Raw genomic sequence first — 18,871 nt, 5'->3', positions numbered from 1 at the left:
AACAACATGAATCTGAATCATGCCATCCAAGAGAACCGCCAGACTTGACATTAGGCAGTTCACATATTAAAAGTCTGACATCCCAGGTCTGTTCAGGTATCACAGCACAACCTATCACATCCCGACTTAGTCAACCTTTCAATCAGCAAAAATTTGCTTGCTACACATCTAACTCTATGGGTAGGATGGGAGACACAGAAGAAAGTGGAACAATGTCCATTCATTAAACAAATACTCATTCAGCAGCGTGTAGGTTTTGATTCTTGCCCCAGAGTTATGTAAAATCTTGATCAAGATACAAAATACACACCTGTAAAAAAAAAAGAAAAATGATTCGGTATTAAGCCATGGGGCCTCCCTAGCAAAACAGGTTTCCCTCTGATACTCTCTCAAAGCACAATATGCTTTTCTACTGAATTTACTTACTGATGGGATATTCTTCATTTTACGTCACTGTGTATTCCATATCATTGTATGGGTAACCCAGATAGGCAACTCACTCAACTATCAGCTGAGCTGCAAAAGTGTAGGTGTTTTGCTCTTGGCTTTTTGCCACCACATTCCCAGCACAGTAAGCACCCAACGGACAACTATTTAAGGAAAGAAGGCTTTATCACTATATTCTTGCTTAATTATCTTTGATTAAATTAGCAGGCACTTTTAATATTCTTGACTGTCCTTAATACCTCCTTAGCCCAAGTATCCTTGGGTTTCTTTAAATAGAGGAAAGTCAAACATTACTGATCTCAGCACATTCAATGTCAGAAAAACTAGGAGTTACCATATTTCTGGGCATAAATAAAAGCAACAAGTTTTATGACTTATCCACTGTCTCACATGAGCTAGCTAATGATGTGGGTATATTTCCTCATAACTTCTAGAAGAATATGTTTGTCATGGGTTAATAACATTAAATAACAAAGTATAAGATCAATGATTCTTTAGGAAATTCAAATACTATCAGATACAAATCCTCCTTATAAACCAAGTGTTGAACTGAAATACAATATTCAATGGTTTAAAATGAGGAAGGGGTATTTTTTATGTAAGATTTAATGTAAATTTTTCTTTTGCCTATCAGGTCTACCTATATGGTAACAGGAAACAGATATCAGACATACCAAGGGTTTTTTCAGTAGCTCAAGAAAAAAGTACATAACTGGAATTAAAGATTCACTTTCTAAGAAAATGTGGGCACTTCACTGTCATCTCCTTTTGATTTTAGCAATTGGTCCTCTTAACTTTCTTCCTGACATATAACTACCATCTCAAACTTTAAATAACTTCCTCTTCCCTATAATCCTCTACCTAGTTGGTGGTGTGAAGATTAAAGCTTAGCCAATTAGCCACCCACTGCAGTCAAGTTAATCACATAATCTTTGAGATGGTCACAGAGCAATGGAGTATGCAAGGATTTTTCTTTCTCTTTACAGATAAAGATTTAACTAATTGTAAGATTTAGCAATGCTCTCAAATATAAAGAGCGGTGGGCTTTTAAATCAGAAGCTTTATGAGTCAGGGCTTATCTTCTTCTAAGAGACATTGTTGCACAGAGACTTGTTTAACGAGTTGCCAAATGCCCTAAATTAGTCAACCATTGCTTATTTGGACAAAGGATTACTGCTCTAGAATAATGACCAGTAATCCCTAAGGTAAAATGAAGATTCCATCACATGACAGCTACACATTCAATTATGTGACTGGCACATTAATGTCTGTTTAAAGAAAATGCTAATCCAAACTGAAGTTTGACAATACTCTTCTTCCCTTAATAAGGTCCCATCTGAGGAGGAAGAGCAAAAAGAAGAAAGGGGCCAAATACAAGGATTCTTGGGAATGAAGGATGGGGAAGAAAAGAGAACTACACAAAGCAAACAAGAAAGAGGGAAACTGAGGTAGGAATCTCTAGGAAGGCAGAGAGGTTCATGGGGTTTCAAGAAGAGCTCTTGGAGAGCAAGTGATTTTGAGGTATTGCTGGGAGCAATTATGGAACTCTGAAACATTGGTTAGTAGATTAACCCCAGTTCTCTAAAGTGACAATATAGCACTAATGGACAAAATGTATCAGAGGGAAAGTAAGTAACATTTTAAGTTCTGACAGAGCATTCTGACCAACTCCGTAGGCATGACCTGAGGGAAACACATGTGCCCCTGGCCCATCCCAAAGTGACAAAGTAACCAAACTGACTTCCCTAATATCAAGAATTTCAGAAGTAAACAAAAATGTTGGAGGAGCCCAAAACTAGAAATTAACTGTGAAGAGAATTACGGAAATCTTTGTGAGTCACTGGGGACACCAGAGAAATCAACAGGCAGAGAAGGGAATGAAGTTTCTCTACAGATTGAAAAGTCCTAACAGTTGATATTAAAAATGACTGGGGGGCTGGGGAGATAGTTCAGCTGGTAGAGTGCTTGCCTTGCAAGCGCAAGGCCCTGAGTTCGATCCCCAGTACCGCAAAAAAAAAAAAAAAAAAAAAGACTGGGCAACCTGACAATCAGGAGGCCAGAGCATACGGTCAAATTGTGAGCTGAAACTGGTCATGTCTGTGACTGAATTCAGACACTCAGAGCTGAGGCTAGGTCCAAGCAAAAGAATTATTAGGTATGAGAAGTTAGGGATGGAAGGAGAAGTCTCAAGAATGAGGATCAGAGGTAAAGAAGGTGAAAATAACACTATGACATAAGCAGGTGAATGGAATCAAAGACCAGCAAACACTGAATCTAAGAGGATCTAAGATGAACTATTTTGACTTCATTCATGCAAATCATTGTTACACTTCTTGCTTGTAAATGATTATGCCGTCTTCCCCAACTAGCTGGATCAATGCAATCTGAGTGTACACTTTTTATAACCCTTCTACAGGGGTCCCTTCATGCAATATTTCAGAGTGGTTTCTATCTAGTATTCATTTCCTTATTGATTCGACTCCCCTGGAATGTCTATCGCACTTTTTGGACAAGTATCTGTAGACATATTCCTTTCAGGGTGGATGCGGTGTTCTAAAGCAATCTTGTCCCAATAAGGATTCACCAATGGAGGAAAGGAATCCACCTTCCAGGTCATCTGCTATTCTCTTTCCTTTTTTTAACCTGCAACGAAGCACTTCTTGGCTTCTTGGCTTCTTCTTGGCTGATATCTCTTTGTCACATTGTTTTTTCACTTTTGGCCAGACTCCATGCCATGTGGAATGGATCATCACCATCTGTCATGTCCATTTGCACCTTCTCCCTATCACTCCTCAGCAGTCATTTCTCCTCCACAGTGCTTACATACTTTTTAAACAGAATTCTTCTGAAAGCTTACTCTGAATGATTCTAGACTTTTGTTCCTAAATGAAAAAGACAAAGTATACACACACACACACACACACACACCCCTTAGTTTCACACTGAGAGCATGTAAGTCTGGTCAGTTACCTTAGTTATTACAATGCTCAAGACTTCACTTACCTTTATTTCACACTTTCTCATCACTCTGATCTCTCTGCCCCCAAGTCACCCCAAACATTCACCAGCAAACCAATTAGTAACATCTTAGGCCTCCATGTGTATCAGCTATATACACAGACAAGCAGGAGGCCATCCTAGTAGTAGGATTTAAGAGGACCTCAGAAGGCCTACATCCAAAAAAACCACAATCAACAAGCAAAACCCCATCTCTACGACTAACCTGCCAATTTCCCCAAAATCTTCCATCAACTAATTTACTTCAGTTTAAATTCTAGGATTCAAGTAGGCTTTGGTTAAAATATCTCCAGAAGACAAGTCACTGCCAGATATTGATTCCATAGCCAGAATTAATGTGAGAGTGACTACTAATAAGACAATAGGCAGCAAGCTAAGCACTGATCAGAGGACACAGAACAAACAAAATTTGGAAGGGGAGAATGGGAAGGCAGAGGTCCAGGTGCAGCATAAGGAACAAAATTAGTAGAAGAGGTCAGGACCCTGTAGAACTTGGAGGTATAACAGGACATAAGGTATCCACATCCAGGAAGCAACATGCCCTCCTAACCTGATGGAGACACAATGCTCCAGTAATATCACCTTGTATATATAAAAGTTTTAAAGTTTGCAGTCCTTAACACAGCAATCACCTCATTGAGTCCTAACAACCATAAATAATGGACAGAACACATACCCCAGTTTAAGATCAATGATTCTGAGGCCCAGATGAGTGAGGAACAACTAAGCTAAAGAGTTGGGTCCTTCTGAAGCCTAGTTCAGCTCTTTGTATGGTGCAATGAACTTTAGAATTAACCCTACTGAGCCTCAGTTTCTCTTCTGTAAAACAGGATAATGTAAAGATCTCCTGAGCAAATGCACAGGCAAAGCCAAGCATAATCCTGGCACAAAGAAAACAAACAGCGGATATAGACTGTTAGTATCATTGCTCCTGTGCCATGACAGGAACCGTGGCTCTGACCCTGCTACCTAAAGCATCCCCCAGGCTTACTGCCGTCCAGGCCTTACCCTAAGATGACTAGTCACACTTTCAAAGTATATGGCCCAGACACTTGTATTTTTCTGTTTGTCTCTCTTTTTTGGGGAAGCCCCTTGTGTAATTCTGATTCAGAGTGCTACAAACCATATGTGGAGTGCTACAAACCATACAAAGTATTTCTCAAATTGTAGTATGCCTTCAGATCATCTGATGATCTTGTTAAAATACAGATTTTGATTCGGTAGGTCTGGGTTGGGGCCTTAGTTTCGGAATGTCTAACAGGTTTCCAGGTGATGCTGATGCTGCTCCTCTGCAGGCCCCACTTGGAATAGCAAGGATACAGAGATTATCATGAGAGAGATAAGAGGTGAGAGAAAAGACAGGCAAGAAGGGATCAAAACAACAACTAAACAAAAACCATAAGGGCTGGGCTGGTAGTGCACACCTGTAATCCCAGCTACTCCAGAGGCTGAAGCAGGAGGATCACAAGTTTAAGGCCAGCCTCAACAATTTATTGAGGCCCTGTCTCAAAATTTAAACAAAACAAACAAACAAATGTAGGTCAGTGAAAAAATACTTGTCTAGAATGTGTGAGGTCCTGGATTCCATCCCCAGTCTAGCAAACAACCCCCAGACCTCCCCCACCCACCACAGCCCAGCCAATAGTGCAAGGCTAGGGTCAGCTAATTCTCAAGCTGGCCCCTTCAACATCATTAAATTACAGTTAATGAAGAACAATAAGTGGAGTCTGGTGTCTAACAGATTTTTTTTTTCCTGGCCTCCTAACAGACTCTTACTAAATGATAAAAATTACTATTTATCATGACCACCTCTGCCATGACCAAGTACAATTATTTAAATGCTTTTTCTCCCTTCTGACCACCTTCTCTCTTCTTGACCCCCTCTCCACCATGAAACATGTTCCCCCTAACATGCCCCTATTATTTTCTTAACTAAACAGACCTCTTCCTTTAATGTAATGGCCCCTCTTGGATTCCTTTGCTCAACTATTCTATTACTCTAGCCAAGATCACTGTCATCCACTTCTGCATCCATGGGACTGAATACTGCAGAGACTATTCGGAGCCACAGTTAATCAGCCCACCACAAGCTGCAGTCTACACTGAGAACCCTGCCTAGGACACTGCCCAGAGCAGACCACAACTCCTCCAGTGCCGACTCCACGTTTCATTTCTCCACAGAAACAACTTAACATTTCATCTAACTTCTTGCATTTCATAATTTCTTTTTGAAAACCTTGGACTGTTTACTCCTAAGATGCCTGGGACCAGTGGGAAAAAATGTGTTGGATCGCTTCCATTTGTCCTAGGGTAGGGTACAATCCTGACTGCTTACGAGAATCACCTGAGACCCCCACTGGGCCTGAGCTGGAGAGAAGCCTGGTAGTGCAAGTCTAGGGTCAAAAACCAATGCCCTGAGCTGGGCACAGAGGTGCACTCCTGTTATTCCAGAGACTCAGGAGGCTGAGGCAAGAGAATCACAAGCTCAAGGCCAGCCTCACCAACCTAAAGAGCCCCTGTCTCAAAATGAAAAAGGGTTGGGGATGTAGCTCAGTAATAAAGTACCTCTGGGCTCAATCACCAGTACCAAATAAACAAGTAAATAAAACAACACTGCCCTCAGGGAACTTATTATTCTTTATGAGGAACTAAGCAAACTAGCAGCTTCTCCACAATGAACACATCACCCCTTCTGGGATGGTTTCCACAATGAAGTTAAGAGAATTCAAGAAGCAGGGGGGAGGCCAATTGTAAAGATGTAACAATTTATGGTTCATTAACTGCATCCTTGAAAGTCAGACCCCTTCTCCAGGTCTTCCAACAGAGCTCAGCTCTGAGCAGCTGTAAGCTCTGTTAGTGTGTGAATCACTCACTGGCAAAGAGCCAGGAAAAGAACCCAACCAATGCAAACCCCTACCTCTATGAGCCCCAGACTACAGTCTTACTAGGACCACATTTTTTTCAACACACCAATTTAAAAACAAAACTCATGTCCCCACATTGATTAAGTAGTGACTTCAGGAGTTTATAAGGCAGCTAACAATGCAGAAAATTCAACCAAAGAATGCAAATCAAATTTTCTGATGCTGTATTCTCCTGAGTATGTTCTACCCAATATGGGATACAACTAAACATACTCAGTTTACTAAATCTAGAAAATAAACTCAAAAAACTCTACACCAAGAATACAAATAATCCAATCAACAAATGGGCTAAGGAAATGAACAGACACTTCACAGAAGAAGATGTACAAGCGATCAATAAACATATGAAAAAATGTTCAACATCTCTAGTAATAAGAGAAATGCAAATCAAAACCACCCTAAGATTCCATCTCACCCCAATTAGAATGGCGATTATCAAAAATACAAGCAACAGGTGTTGGCGAGGATGTGGGGAGAAAGGTACACTCATACATTGCTGGTGGGGCTGCAAATTAGTGCAGCCACTCTGGAAAGCAGTGTGGAGATTCCTTAGAAAACTAGGAATGGACCCTCCATTTGACCCAGCTATCCCACTCCTTGGCCTATACCCAAAGGATCTAAAATCAGCATACTACAGAGATACAGCCACATCAATGTTCATAGCTGCTCAATTCACAATAGCCAGACTATGGAACCAACCTAGATGCCCTTCAATTGACGAGTGGATAAAGAAACTGTGGTATATATATACAATGGAATATTACTCAGCCATAAAGAATAACAAAATTATGGCATTTGCAGGCAAATGGATGAAATTGGAGAATATCATGCTAAGTGAGATAAGCCAATCTCAAAAAGACAAGGGACAAATGATATCGCTAATAAGTGGAGGATGACACATAATGGGGGGGAGGGAAGTGTTAGTGTTAGGGTTAGAGTTAGGGTTAGGGAGGGGGGCAAGTATGGAGGAAGAAAGTACTGTATAGAGGGTAAAGAGGGGTGGGAGGGGTGGGGGGAAGGGGAAAAAATAACAGAATGAATCAAACAACATTATTGTATGTGGATTTATGATTACACAAATGGTATGCCTTTGCACCATGTACAGAGAGGCAACATGTATCCCATTTGTTTACAATAAAAAAAAAAATCTAGAAAATAAAAATTAAACTGAATAAAAAATTACTCAAACACTCCAAATGAACCAAAAAGATTTTATAAAGATCTAAAACCATTCTGGAAACAATTGTAATAACAGCAAGTAAATCTGTACCCGCCAAGTAATTCCTGTTTAAAAAAAAAAAAATCATACCTGATTAGGTCTGGCTCTGCACCCTCATTCTTAAAGGATGCCAGAAGTAGTCTCTCACGTGTTACAAGATCATCCAGTAGGTTCTGTCTTCGATCCCCTTCCAGTTGTGTTCTGAGGACACCTTGTTAAGGTCCAGTGGTGGATGTGTTACCTGGTTTTACCTATTATGTTTTTAAAGGCTCTCTTCAAGTCACCTGCAGCTCTTACATTCTAATCACTACTATCCAGAAGAGACCTGTTCTTCAGCTTTTCCTGCTCTGACTTTCAACTCCACTGATTCTCCAGGTAAATGACCTTGCGAATACTATTGCAAAGGAATGTATGAACATTGACAGATCACTACAGAAATTCTTGCACTGAGAAATACACGAAGTAAATATTTTCCGTCCAGTGCCCAAACAAGCAGTCTGGCTCAGTGATTCTTTAGGTTTTGAGTTTTAGGTGTCAGTGTTCAAGGGTGTTTTCCTAAGATAGGTGTGAGGATAGGGCTCAGTGGTAGAGCACTTGCCTAGTGTATGTAAGGCCTGAGTTTGATCCCCAACTGAGATCAAACTTGGGGCGGGGGAGAGCTCCAAGATACCATGTTTTAAATTGCCTACTTTTTAACACCTGGTAATAGACCAGGACTATATATTTTAAAGTGTCACTTTATGGATAATTTGCTGTAAAAATTGTCACCATCAGTTCCTTGTTTATATATATTACATGATCTTTAAGGAAAATTACAAAGAAATTCTTGTAAGTATGCTCAAGTAGGAATTTCAAAGACTAGAATTTTAGTCCTATTTTGTCCATTATCTACAATCTTAAATCAGTTACTTTACTTTTGGGGATCTCTTTTTATATGTAACACCAGATCAGCTGTTATAATTCTTATTTATTTATTTATTTATTTATTTATTTATTGGTACTGTGGATTGAACCTAGGGCTATTCTATCACTGAACGACATCCCAGCCCTTTTTATTTTTTTTATTTTGAGGCAGGGTCCTGCTAAATTTGCCCAGGCTGGCCTGAAACTTGAGATCCTCCTGCCTCAGCCTCCAGAGTGGCTGGGATTACAGGTGTGGGCCACCATGCCCAGCTTTCCAATTCTTAAGTGACGGTTTAAAAATGACAATAATAAATCAGAACCTAATCCAAAAGTTTTGTTTTTTGGTGCTGGGGATTGAATCCAGGACCTCATGCATGCTAAGCTGAGGATACCACTGAGCTATACCTTCAGCTCTTAAATCTAGTTTTATACACTTTCTTGAAACAAATTACACAAATCCTTCTAGGCTTAAGGCTGTGTGTAAGTACATGAGTGTGTGTAAGTACATGAGTGTGTGTGGGGCGGGTGTTTTAAAAAACAAAGTAAAGGAAATGTTGAAGAAGAAAAATTCTGCCATGAAGAAAAAGAATAGAGAAAGCTAACACTTTTGAAAGGATATAGCTGGCACTGGACACAAAAAGCAAACACACTTCAACTAGGTTTTAACTGTCTTTTACTTTTTTATCAAGTGGGCTTTGGTTTTCTTGTTTTGGCTGTTTGGGTTTTTTTTTTTCTTTTTCGGTGGGGGGTGTTAATGGGGATGAAACCCAGGGGTGCTCTACTACTGAGCTACATCCCCAACCCTTTTTATTTTTTATTTTGAGACAGGATCTCAAGTTGCCCATGTTGGCCTCAAACCTGCAATCCTCCTGCCTCAACCTAAGGAGGGATAAGAGGTGAGTACCACTATGCCTGGCTGTGACCTTTCTTTAATTAGACATGGAAGGCTGGTGATTCAAACAAGCCCTGACAACAAATACCTAGTCCTAGTAATAATAGCTGGATATTAGTGAGACTGCCGCTTTGGATTTACACTTTTCCTCTTAAAAAGGGTTAAAAAAAATTGCATTCTGGTCTAAAAGTTTCTGAGGAATTGACAGAATCAAGTAGTAGCATCAACATTGCCTGGATGGGAAAACTATAGCCCAGGGAATCTATAAATCTTGTTGCTCATTTTGTACATTAAAGAACTGACTAGATGGTAAACATACCCAGGCAAAATTTTCCAACAACAGTTGTTTGAAAAATCATAAATGCCCCAAAACAATCTAGTTGAGCACTGATAATGGCTTTAGATATTTAAAAAAGAAAAATAACAACAAATGAGTTCTCTTAACATTCCAGAATGCTACACTTCCCTGGGTCAAATGACTACCATTACTTTTCCATTTCCCACTTGATGACAGTCACTAAGTACCCTATCCTGGAAACCATGAAGTAGTAATTATAACTAATAAACAGTGATCTCATCCAGGCACAGTGACATATACCTGTAATCCCAGCAATTCAGGAGGCTGAGGTAGGAGGATCACAAGTTCCAAGTCAGCCTGGGCAACTTAACAAGACCTTGTCTCAAGATAAAAAATAAAAAGAGCTAGAGATGTGACTCAGTGGTAGAGCATCACTGGGTTCAATCCCCAGTACCTCAAAAACAATGACCTTAAATATTTTTCTGTATTAATAAAAGAGTCAAATATTATCCTTTTGATCAATGCAATATCAAGAATATCCATGTCTTTCAAATCAATGGCAAACTGTCAGTAAAGCAGAAGGCTTTTCCATCTAAAACAAGTTCCACACAAATTACAGAAGTAACAGAAGCTGTGATAAGAATCATATAAGACAAGGGCTGGGGATATAGCTCAGTTGTAAAGTGCTTGCCTCACATGCACAAGGCCCTGGGGTTCAATCCCTAGCACAGCCCCCCACAAAATTATATAAGACAAAACGAGAATTTTAAATTGTATAAACTACTAACTACATTCTAAAGTCAGCCTTGTCTAATATGCTATGCTCAAGAAAGTTTGGGAAAGGGCCAAGGAACCAGGAATTCTCCTAAATTCACAGTGGTGATATAGACAGGTTCAACCAACTCCAAACTGCCTTCTATATATCTAACAAAATTTAAAAGTCACTTTTTTTGTTTTGTTTTGTGGTTTTGGAGCTTGAACCTTGGAGTACTCTATCACTGAACTACATTCCCAGTCCTTTTGATTTTTTTTTTGGGGTGGGGGAGATAATGGGTATGAGGGATTGAACTCAGGGGGAGCTTAACCACTAAGCCATATCCCCAGCCCACCCTTTTGAATTTTATGTTGAGACAGGATCTTGCTAAGTTACTAAGGTTGACTTTGAACTTGTGATTCTCCTGCCTCAGCCTCCTGAGTTGCTGAGATTACAGGCATGTGCCACCTCACCCAGCAAAAAAAAAAAAAAAAAGTACATTCTTTTAACAGGAATTTCTCCTGCAGATACATTCATACTCCATACCAGGACTTTGGAAAAAAGATGGTCACTGCAGCATTATTTATAATAGCCCCAAACTAGAAATATCCTAAAAGTTCACCAATAAGGAACTAGTGCATCTTGTGCAAAGGAAGGTTTTGCAGACTAAAAAAGAAAAAACAGAATGAATCAAACAATAATGCCCTATGTAAATTTATGGTTTTTAATTAAAATAAATTAAAAAAAGGAATAGGAAAACTGCTACTGATAGTAATGGCAAATTAACATTTTTGAGCATTTATGAGCATTCATATGAATTATTTGATGTGGAATAAGCTCTTAAATACAGTATTAACCCAAGAAAGGGGGTAGCAGTAATAGCAGCAAGGAGCTAAATGGAGAATTGTATGCTCCCACTTTATTAAAATAAATCCAAGAAATGTTTGTACATACAACAAAAATTTCTGAAAAATATACAAATAACTGCCTCTAAAGAAGGAAAACTGAAAATTCAGAGTATGAGGGAGACTGAACATTGTTTTGTATTGTGTGACTCTGCCATTGGTTCATTAATAAAAACAAAAGTTTCAGAACTAACTGTACAATATGATCCTTTTATCATCAAAAGAATTTTATATTTATATGTACATATTTCATGCCTAGAAAAGTCTGGGCTGAGAAGTACTAACCATTGACATTGTTAACTATGAAGAATGAGATGGGGCAGGATATGGAAGTGGAATAAAGAGGAATCACTCTCAAAATGTATAGTTAGAGGTAGAAAGTACTTTGTATAATAAAAGAATTCAAGGTAATCTTTAATACTTAATAAATACTAGTTACAGAATTAAACTAATGTTAAGTCAGGTGCTGTGGTGCTACTCAGGATGCTGAGGCAGGAGGATCATAAGTTCAAGGGCAGTCTGGGCAACTTAGCAAAACCCTGTCTCAAAATAAAAATGAAAAGGATTGGGAATGTAGTTCAGTGCTAGAGCACCCCTGGGTTCAATCCCCAGGACTGTACATAAAAACAAACTAAAGTTTAGAATGAACCAACAACTAAAGAAGATCAATTTCAAAGGCATTAAACTTGTTAATTATATTTTATAGGTTAGTAAGTAGAGAATCACAGACATTTGATGCAGGAAGAGGCCTTTGAGATCCCCAAATTGAATTCATTTTTCTGACAGGGAATTAAGGTCCAGCAGGGCTAAGTTGCTCTGATGGTTAATGGCAAAGCTGGGTAGAGTTAAACTCTTTCTGCCCCTGGTCAGGGCCTTCTGTACCACATCATGCTAGGCACCAAAAATTGAAAGGTTTCTCCATTTTGGGGCTGCCAGCACTGCCCACTTTACTTTGTCACTTCTTAGAATCCTGAAAAAACAGTACTGGTATAAGTTGAGTACCCCTAATCCAAAAATTCAAAATCTGAGATGCTCCAAAATCAGTAACTTTTTGAACACCAATATGATACCACAGGTGGAAATTCCATACTGGGAAATTTTGTTTCATGTACAAAATTATTAAAAATATTGTATAAAATTGCCTTCAGGCTATGTACATAAAGTATATATGAAACATAAATAAATTTTGTGCTTAGACTTAGGTCCCATGCCAAGATACTTCATTATGTATATGTAAATATTCCACAATCTGAAAAAAACAAATCTAAATGCATGGAACGAGAAGTCCCATTTTGGATAAGGCACACTCAACCTATAATACTAACTCAGAATATTCCCAGAGACTCTCTGTAAATCTGGAGAAGCTATCCAATTAGGAACACTCTGCTTCTTTATTTTGTTTTATTTTAATATATTGAGAGAACAGGCCATAAGGAATTGGGGTGAGGGGAGGCAGAAGACTAGATTAAATTAACAGACCCTCTACACAAGACACTAAACAGAATGTTAATAAGAGATCAAAGAATCATCCAGGCAACAATCTACATTGCATGTATGTGGACATAGCTATGACAGTTAGGTAGAGTAGGGGAGTGGGGACAAGAGTGTACCTGAGGAAATAAGGATAAGTAGAAAATAAGACACACAATCAGTGGCTGGTGCTGAAGACCTCCTCTCCCACCAAATTGGTGGATAAACAAGGAAGAAATTCAAAGAATAGAATAAGGAGGAGAAAGAACTACGTGGTACTTTGTCACTGGCTCAGCTGATTTTCAATGTAATTCTGGGCAATTCATGGAAATGTAAGCTATAAAGGAAACTAGATCCTGATTTCACATTACTAATAACTACTCCCAGTGTGCTTAAGCCCAGCTTCTTGGCTACAACCTGGTCAACACTATGACCTGAAGAGGCAGTGGAGTGGACAGGTCTTTGAATCCTTGCCACAAACCAACCCACTTCAGCTCCTGGGTTTCCTTAAAACTTAGTGGAAGACTTAAAAATGTAGGTAAGTCTTACTTTGTAAATGAATTGCTCTGGAGAAGGAAGAAGGGTGCAGATAATTACTTCTCCATGCTATAACAGAAGAGCCGCAAGGAGACAGTTTAAAGTTTGTGAGACCAGAAGATTTTAATAGCTCACTTTTTTTAAAGTCAACAAACTTCACTAAATATCTATTATGTACCAGGCCAAGTCCTCACCTTCCTCAAAGTACTGATCACATTTTGCAAGTACAACTTTAATACCATTATTATTCATGTGCTTTAATAGAACCAAATTACCTGATTATAAATTCAATAAAGGAAGGACTACCCGCAAATTCTTATTGGCAGTAATAATCTTTACAATAATGATAAAATAATAAATAATAAATAGAAGGTAATCCTCAGAAGGACTTACTTAAGGACTTACTTAAGCACCTCACTTAAGGTTACAGTTACTAAGTGTTGGTGACTACCTTTTATTGAATATGCACCACAACAGGGGGCTAGTCCTGTGAGGTCCTTTAAAAATATTTTCTCCCTGGACTGGGGATATAGCTCAGTTGGTAGAGTGCTTGCCTCACAAGCACAAGGTGCTGGGTTCCACAACAAAAAAAAAAACAACTTTCTCCAACTTTCACAGCAACCTTGCAAAATAAGATTAATCCTAATTAATTGATAATGAAACTAAGGCTAAGAAAGACTAAACTGCTGTGTTCTCAGTCTCAGTTCTGTCTAGTTTCAAAGTCAGTGTTGTTCCACTACACCTATTTCAGAAACTGGAGACAGGGGAAGTACTAATTTAGAATTACCAATTATACATTTTGCTAAGTATGAACAGGATATAGCTCCCACCCCCACAAAAGAAATCAAATAAACCTATCTATTCTTACTATTATGGAGAAAAAGCAAGGAGATTTTAACATCAAAAACTAGAATCATGTGACTTAACTACAAGCCAGAAAATTTCTACATATATAAACACTATCTTCTCCTTATTTGTCTCAAGCTTCCAGGTAGCAGTGAAAACTCTGTCCCAAACACAGAATTTGAGGCACAGTATTTGGGAACCACCTTGCCTCCACTATAGCCACCAGGGATACTTCTAGAATCAATGCAGTTAGCCTCTCCATGCCTACATTCATTCACATTCATTACACAGTGATGGCCATGTTTCTCTATCTACCTATCTTTTTCCCTAAAATACAGAGTTGGGAAAAGTTATTTATAGATTTTTTTTAAAAAATTATTTCCCCAGGCCTTCTCCTAAGGCACCAAAATACCTTCTGATATTGAATCCCTTTGTAAAGAGATTATTTTTATTCTATTTAAAGAGCCAAAAGGTGCTGACTTTGAAATGCTAACAAAAGGACAAGCTTCATGTAAAGCGAGTTCTGAGGATATTTTGGGCATACCTGAAATTTCACACATAGCTTCCCGCAGCATGCACCTTCTCTCAATGGTGAGGCCATTATAATTCCATCTCAAAGAAACACTGTGAATAGAAGCCAATGTTTTCCAGAAATTTTAAACCCTCTGGCTGTAGGATTTGGGTTTATTAATTGCAAACTAACAGATTCAAAAGCACAGAACTTTTATTTTAATTTCACATCCATTCTTCCCAGGAGAATACTTCTTCAGGAAAGAGCATAACATCTCATACCTAAACTCCATGAAATGTTTTGAAAGCATTTTCATAGGACTTATCTTTCTAGCAATTCCTAGTATTATCTGGAAAACTCCATAATGCAGAAAGTCACTAATTTATTAAGCAAAGTATCATAAACTCTCAACTATCCAGCACAATAAAGAAATGTGGTATTCAAATATTCACATTTACAAAGCCACCCAACATAAATTATGCCTCAAAAAAAGGATTAAAAAGTCACTCTATAAGTGATTTATAGCCAAATTTTTTTCCAGAAATTACAACATCATAAAGTATATACCTAATATACCACAGTGAACACTGTTTAATCTTTCTGATGATTAATACGGTTCTTGAGGGTTTGCATTATAAAAAGAATTTGTCTTGGCACTACAGCAACATGCCAATTAATAGAGAATTCTAGTTGAATACGTGCCAGGTGACAGTTAACTGTATTATTTCTACTAGAGTAGAATTCAGTTTTAAATGACTTATTTTGGGGCCAGACAGCCTTGTGTTTAAATCTGGCTCTTCTATCTCCCAGCTGTGGAGTTCTGGGAATTATTAAAAGTTCTCAAGATACTTCTCTACAGTGTAAAAACTCCTCTGCTAGACTGCTGCTTTCCCCTTCCAACTGCATCAGTGACTTCAGGGGCAAAGTTTGACTCGGACTCACTGCCCTTTTTGTAAAGAAGAGGACTCACCAAAACAAATCAATAATATAAGACTACTAGGAATGAGAATTTGCTATCTGATGTATCTTAAATCTGGAGGATAACTGCTATAATATTGTTTAAAATATTTAAGAAGGTCAGCAAATGGAAAGACGGGGAGCAGAAGGAGAATTACAAAGAGGCTGTTGTAATACAGAAGCTTCCTCCTTTCCCTTCTGTCAAGAGAAATGGGCTCCCTATAAAGACAGAGGTTTAGGAGCGCCCCCATGTGGTGGATTATCTGCATGCCACCCCCTGAAATACTGGCTAGTTACAATAGGGAATTATTTGAAAAAAAATAGAATTTTTAAGAAAGCTGATGTACTTCAGTTGAGTTTTTTATTTCTCCCAGGAAACTCTGGGTTATTTACATTAAAGTTCCTAAATATTTTTGTAATGTTTTAGACAACTCTTCTCAGTGCTTTTAAAGTTCAGTTCATAATTCAAAAGTAGGAGGTAATTTCTGAGATTACCCCAATATCAAAAATCCAAGAGATTTCAGCGGATGGTCAGACTATAAGTATTCAGGAGAACAAAGTCAGCTGTTACTGTGGCATGCTTAATACTCTCTAATTAACAGCTAGCATACATTATTAATAGGAAAAAGTAAGAGTTCTTAATTTATATACTTCTCTTGCCCTGCAGATTTAGCATATAAATAAGATGAATACTAACCAATTATCTTAATGGAGCTAGCAAATACCTAAGTACTAATATTATACCATGAAACAATAATTACCTTTCTCATGTATGTGCTTTTGATAAAACTAAAATGAGTTTTCACAACTTGATCCCATGTGGAGACCTCCCAGTACTGAGTAGAGGAAATATCTCTGACCATGTGAAACTAGTTGACGCCTACATATTTAGTACGTGTTGATTCTGGTAAAGTAAAAGCTCCTGGTATAACACACTGTTACTGTTGTTGGGCAGCAACAAATAATACCAGATGGAGGGTAAAGTTACAAACTCAGTGTATCAGAATATTCCAACTATGTGAAAAAGAAGGTCCCAACTGTTTACTGAAATCAAACTTTTATTAGAAACCTTAGTGGATTAATAATTGCTTACTTGGAAAACCATGAAACGAATCTAAATCAACCTTCCTGGTATTATAAAAAGAGTTACACTTGGGAAAATATATTTTTTAAACACCTTCAATTGCTTTACCTGAAAAGCTATATTTCTACATTTCCCCATATTTAAAGCTGGGACATATTCAAAGTCAATACTAAACATTGGATCTTTGGTATAAACTACTCACAATTTAGAGAAATGAGAGAAGACCATTTGAGGTTAGTTTCCATACCAATATAAACTTGGGTTTAAAGGGTTCATTTGGGTAACAGGCCACTATATTTTTCTACACTGATCAGATTATGAATTTCTAAAAAAGGTTTTCACACTTGACAGCTGAGAGGAGATTAAGATGATGGCCCAACTTGCTTTAAAGCAAGTTCCTACTACTTTCCACCCCAAAACTCTCAAACTAGGGGCAGTATCTGTGCTCCTGGAAAAACAATACAGCAACAAGTCACATCTTAATAATCTACATAAATAGTTAAAAATGCTGTATGATCTCTACTGGTATCAGCCTCCCCAGGAAGAAATAGATCATTACAAACTCTGAAAATCACAGAAACAGAATCACAGCCTAGGAAATTTCGCTGTTGGAGCAGCGGCTGGTCATCCTCAAAGCAGTGGACAGAGAGCAATGCAGGGCTCTGTAAATCTAACACTGACGGAAACCCTTATTAGCTTCCTTTCCTATGAAGTTCATACCCAAACAAGTTAATTCTTTTACTTCAGTAGGGTTTGCCTTGCCAGCATATTCACTGTAAAACATGTAACAGGTACTTAAAACAGAAATCAAGATTACAGGCAACAGTGTAGAAACCAGGTCCTCCTCAAGTTGTGGAAAAATCTGGGTAGCCCACACCCAGATTCCTTCCTTTCTTAAAATAAGACTCCTTTTCCTCCCACTCTAGAAAAGAGGTGGAAATGTTTACATGGATACATCTGATGTGTTGACACAGCTCTGAGCAATAAGTCCTTCAAAAGGGCGATCTTGTCCTTCAGATTCTGCAACAAAGTTCTGATTGTCACTGTAAGCTGAAAAGAAAAGAACACATCCTAAGTATTCAAGTCCAGAGGTGAGATGTAGAATCTACTAACTTAAATCATGGAAATTCGGCTTTACAGATTATGATTCAATCAAGGAAGGGCTAGAAGAGATCCTTAGCCTCCCAATGACAAATTTAGGATTATAAGGAGTCTCAAAGGTCACCTGGTCTAGACACCTCACCTCAGGTTCTTATGTTCCCTACAACCTGCTCTAGTGGCTACTGGGTCCATACCTAAAAATGGACATTGACTAGAAACTGTCCGTTTGCCCTCACACTTGTCTAAATTCTGTCCCCTGAGCTTCTACCCATTGATCCTATTAATCTACCCTGGAGCCTTGCAAGAAACTGTGTTCCCAAATGTTTTCATTCAACAGCAAACACCCCAGTTCCCTCAACCATGCTTCAAATGACATGGCATCAAGTCCCATTACCATCCTGACCAGTCTCTGAACAGAATGGTATATTTTCAAACCATTTGAACAATTACAGCAATGTGTTTTTTCCATACTAGAGGAATTTTAACCACACATGACTCTTTCTCCAGGACTGTGTGAATTTTCTCCAATCATTCTAAAGAATCAGAGGAAATTTTTGTTTGTGACTCCAAAGCACTACATTAAAGGATGAAGGAGGGGTGGGGAGAGAGCTCTCTGGAATGAGGAAAGGTAAAAACAAAGCTTCCCATTTAAATGAAAACATATTCAAGCATGGATGAAATCAGAGATGCGTTAAAAAGGTAGAACATCACAGGTTTCATTCACTACCTTGTTAAGGCAGCAATTGCACAACTTAGGGGAAAGCAAATGCCCCTTCCTTAGAACAGTAAGGACACAGTCAGAGGCTGGCTAAGGGATACACATCAAGCAACCCTCCAAGGTATCAGCAGCCAAGAAAAAGTGTGACCTTATTCTAAAACCTCTGGAAACCAAGGAAGAACCACCCACAATACTTATGGGAGAATGTCAAGGAAAGCAGGGTTCTCATTTACAGAGTAAAGAGCAACATAAACAAAAAAAGCACAACAAACTGGGCAAGATGGCTT

The 18,871-nt window shown here is 38.5% G+C and overlaps 1 protein-coding gene across 1 annotated transcript in view; it reads right to left on the bottom strand.

The window, feature by feature from the left end:
* STX8 (syntaxin 8) overlaps positions 1–18,871 on the bottom strand; it is a 273,652-nt gene that overhangs the window by 247,569 nt on the left and 7,212 nt on the right. The window contains 2 exon segments of the mRNA XM_079134369.1: positions 7,699–7,809; positions 17,721–17,815. Coding sequence (XP_078990495.1) covers positions 7,699–7,809; positions 17,721–17,815 — 206 coding nt within the window.

Source organism: Sciurus vulgaris, assembly GCF_902686455.1.
Source record: "Sciurus vulgaris genome assembly, chromosome: 3".
NCBI classification, from domain to species: Eukaryota; Metazoa; Chordata; class Mammalia; order Rodentia; family Sciuridae; genus Sciurus; species Sciurus vulgaris.
The sequence above is the reverse complement of the archived record's forward strand: the minus strand, read 5'-3'. Positions and strand labels throughout refer to the sequence as shown.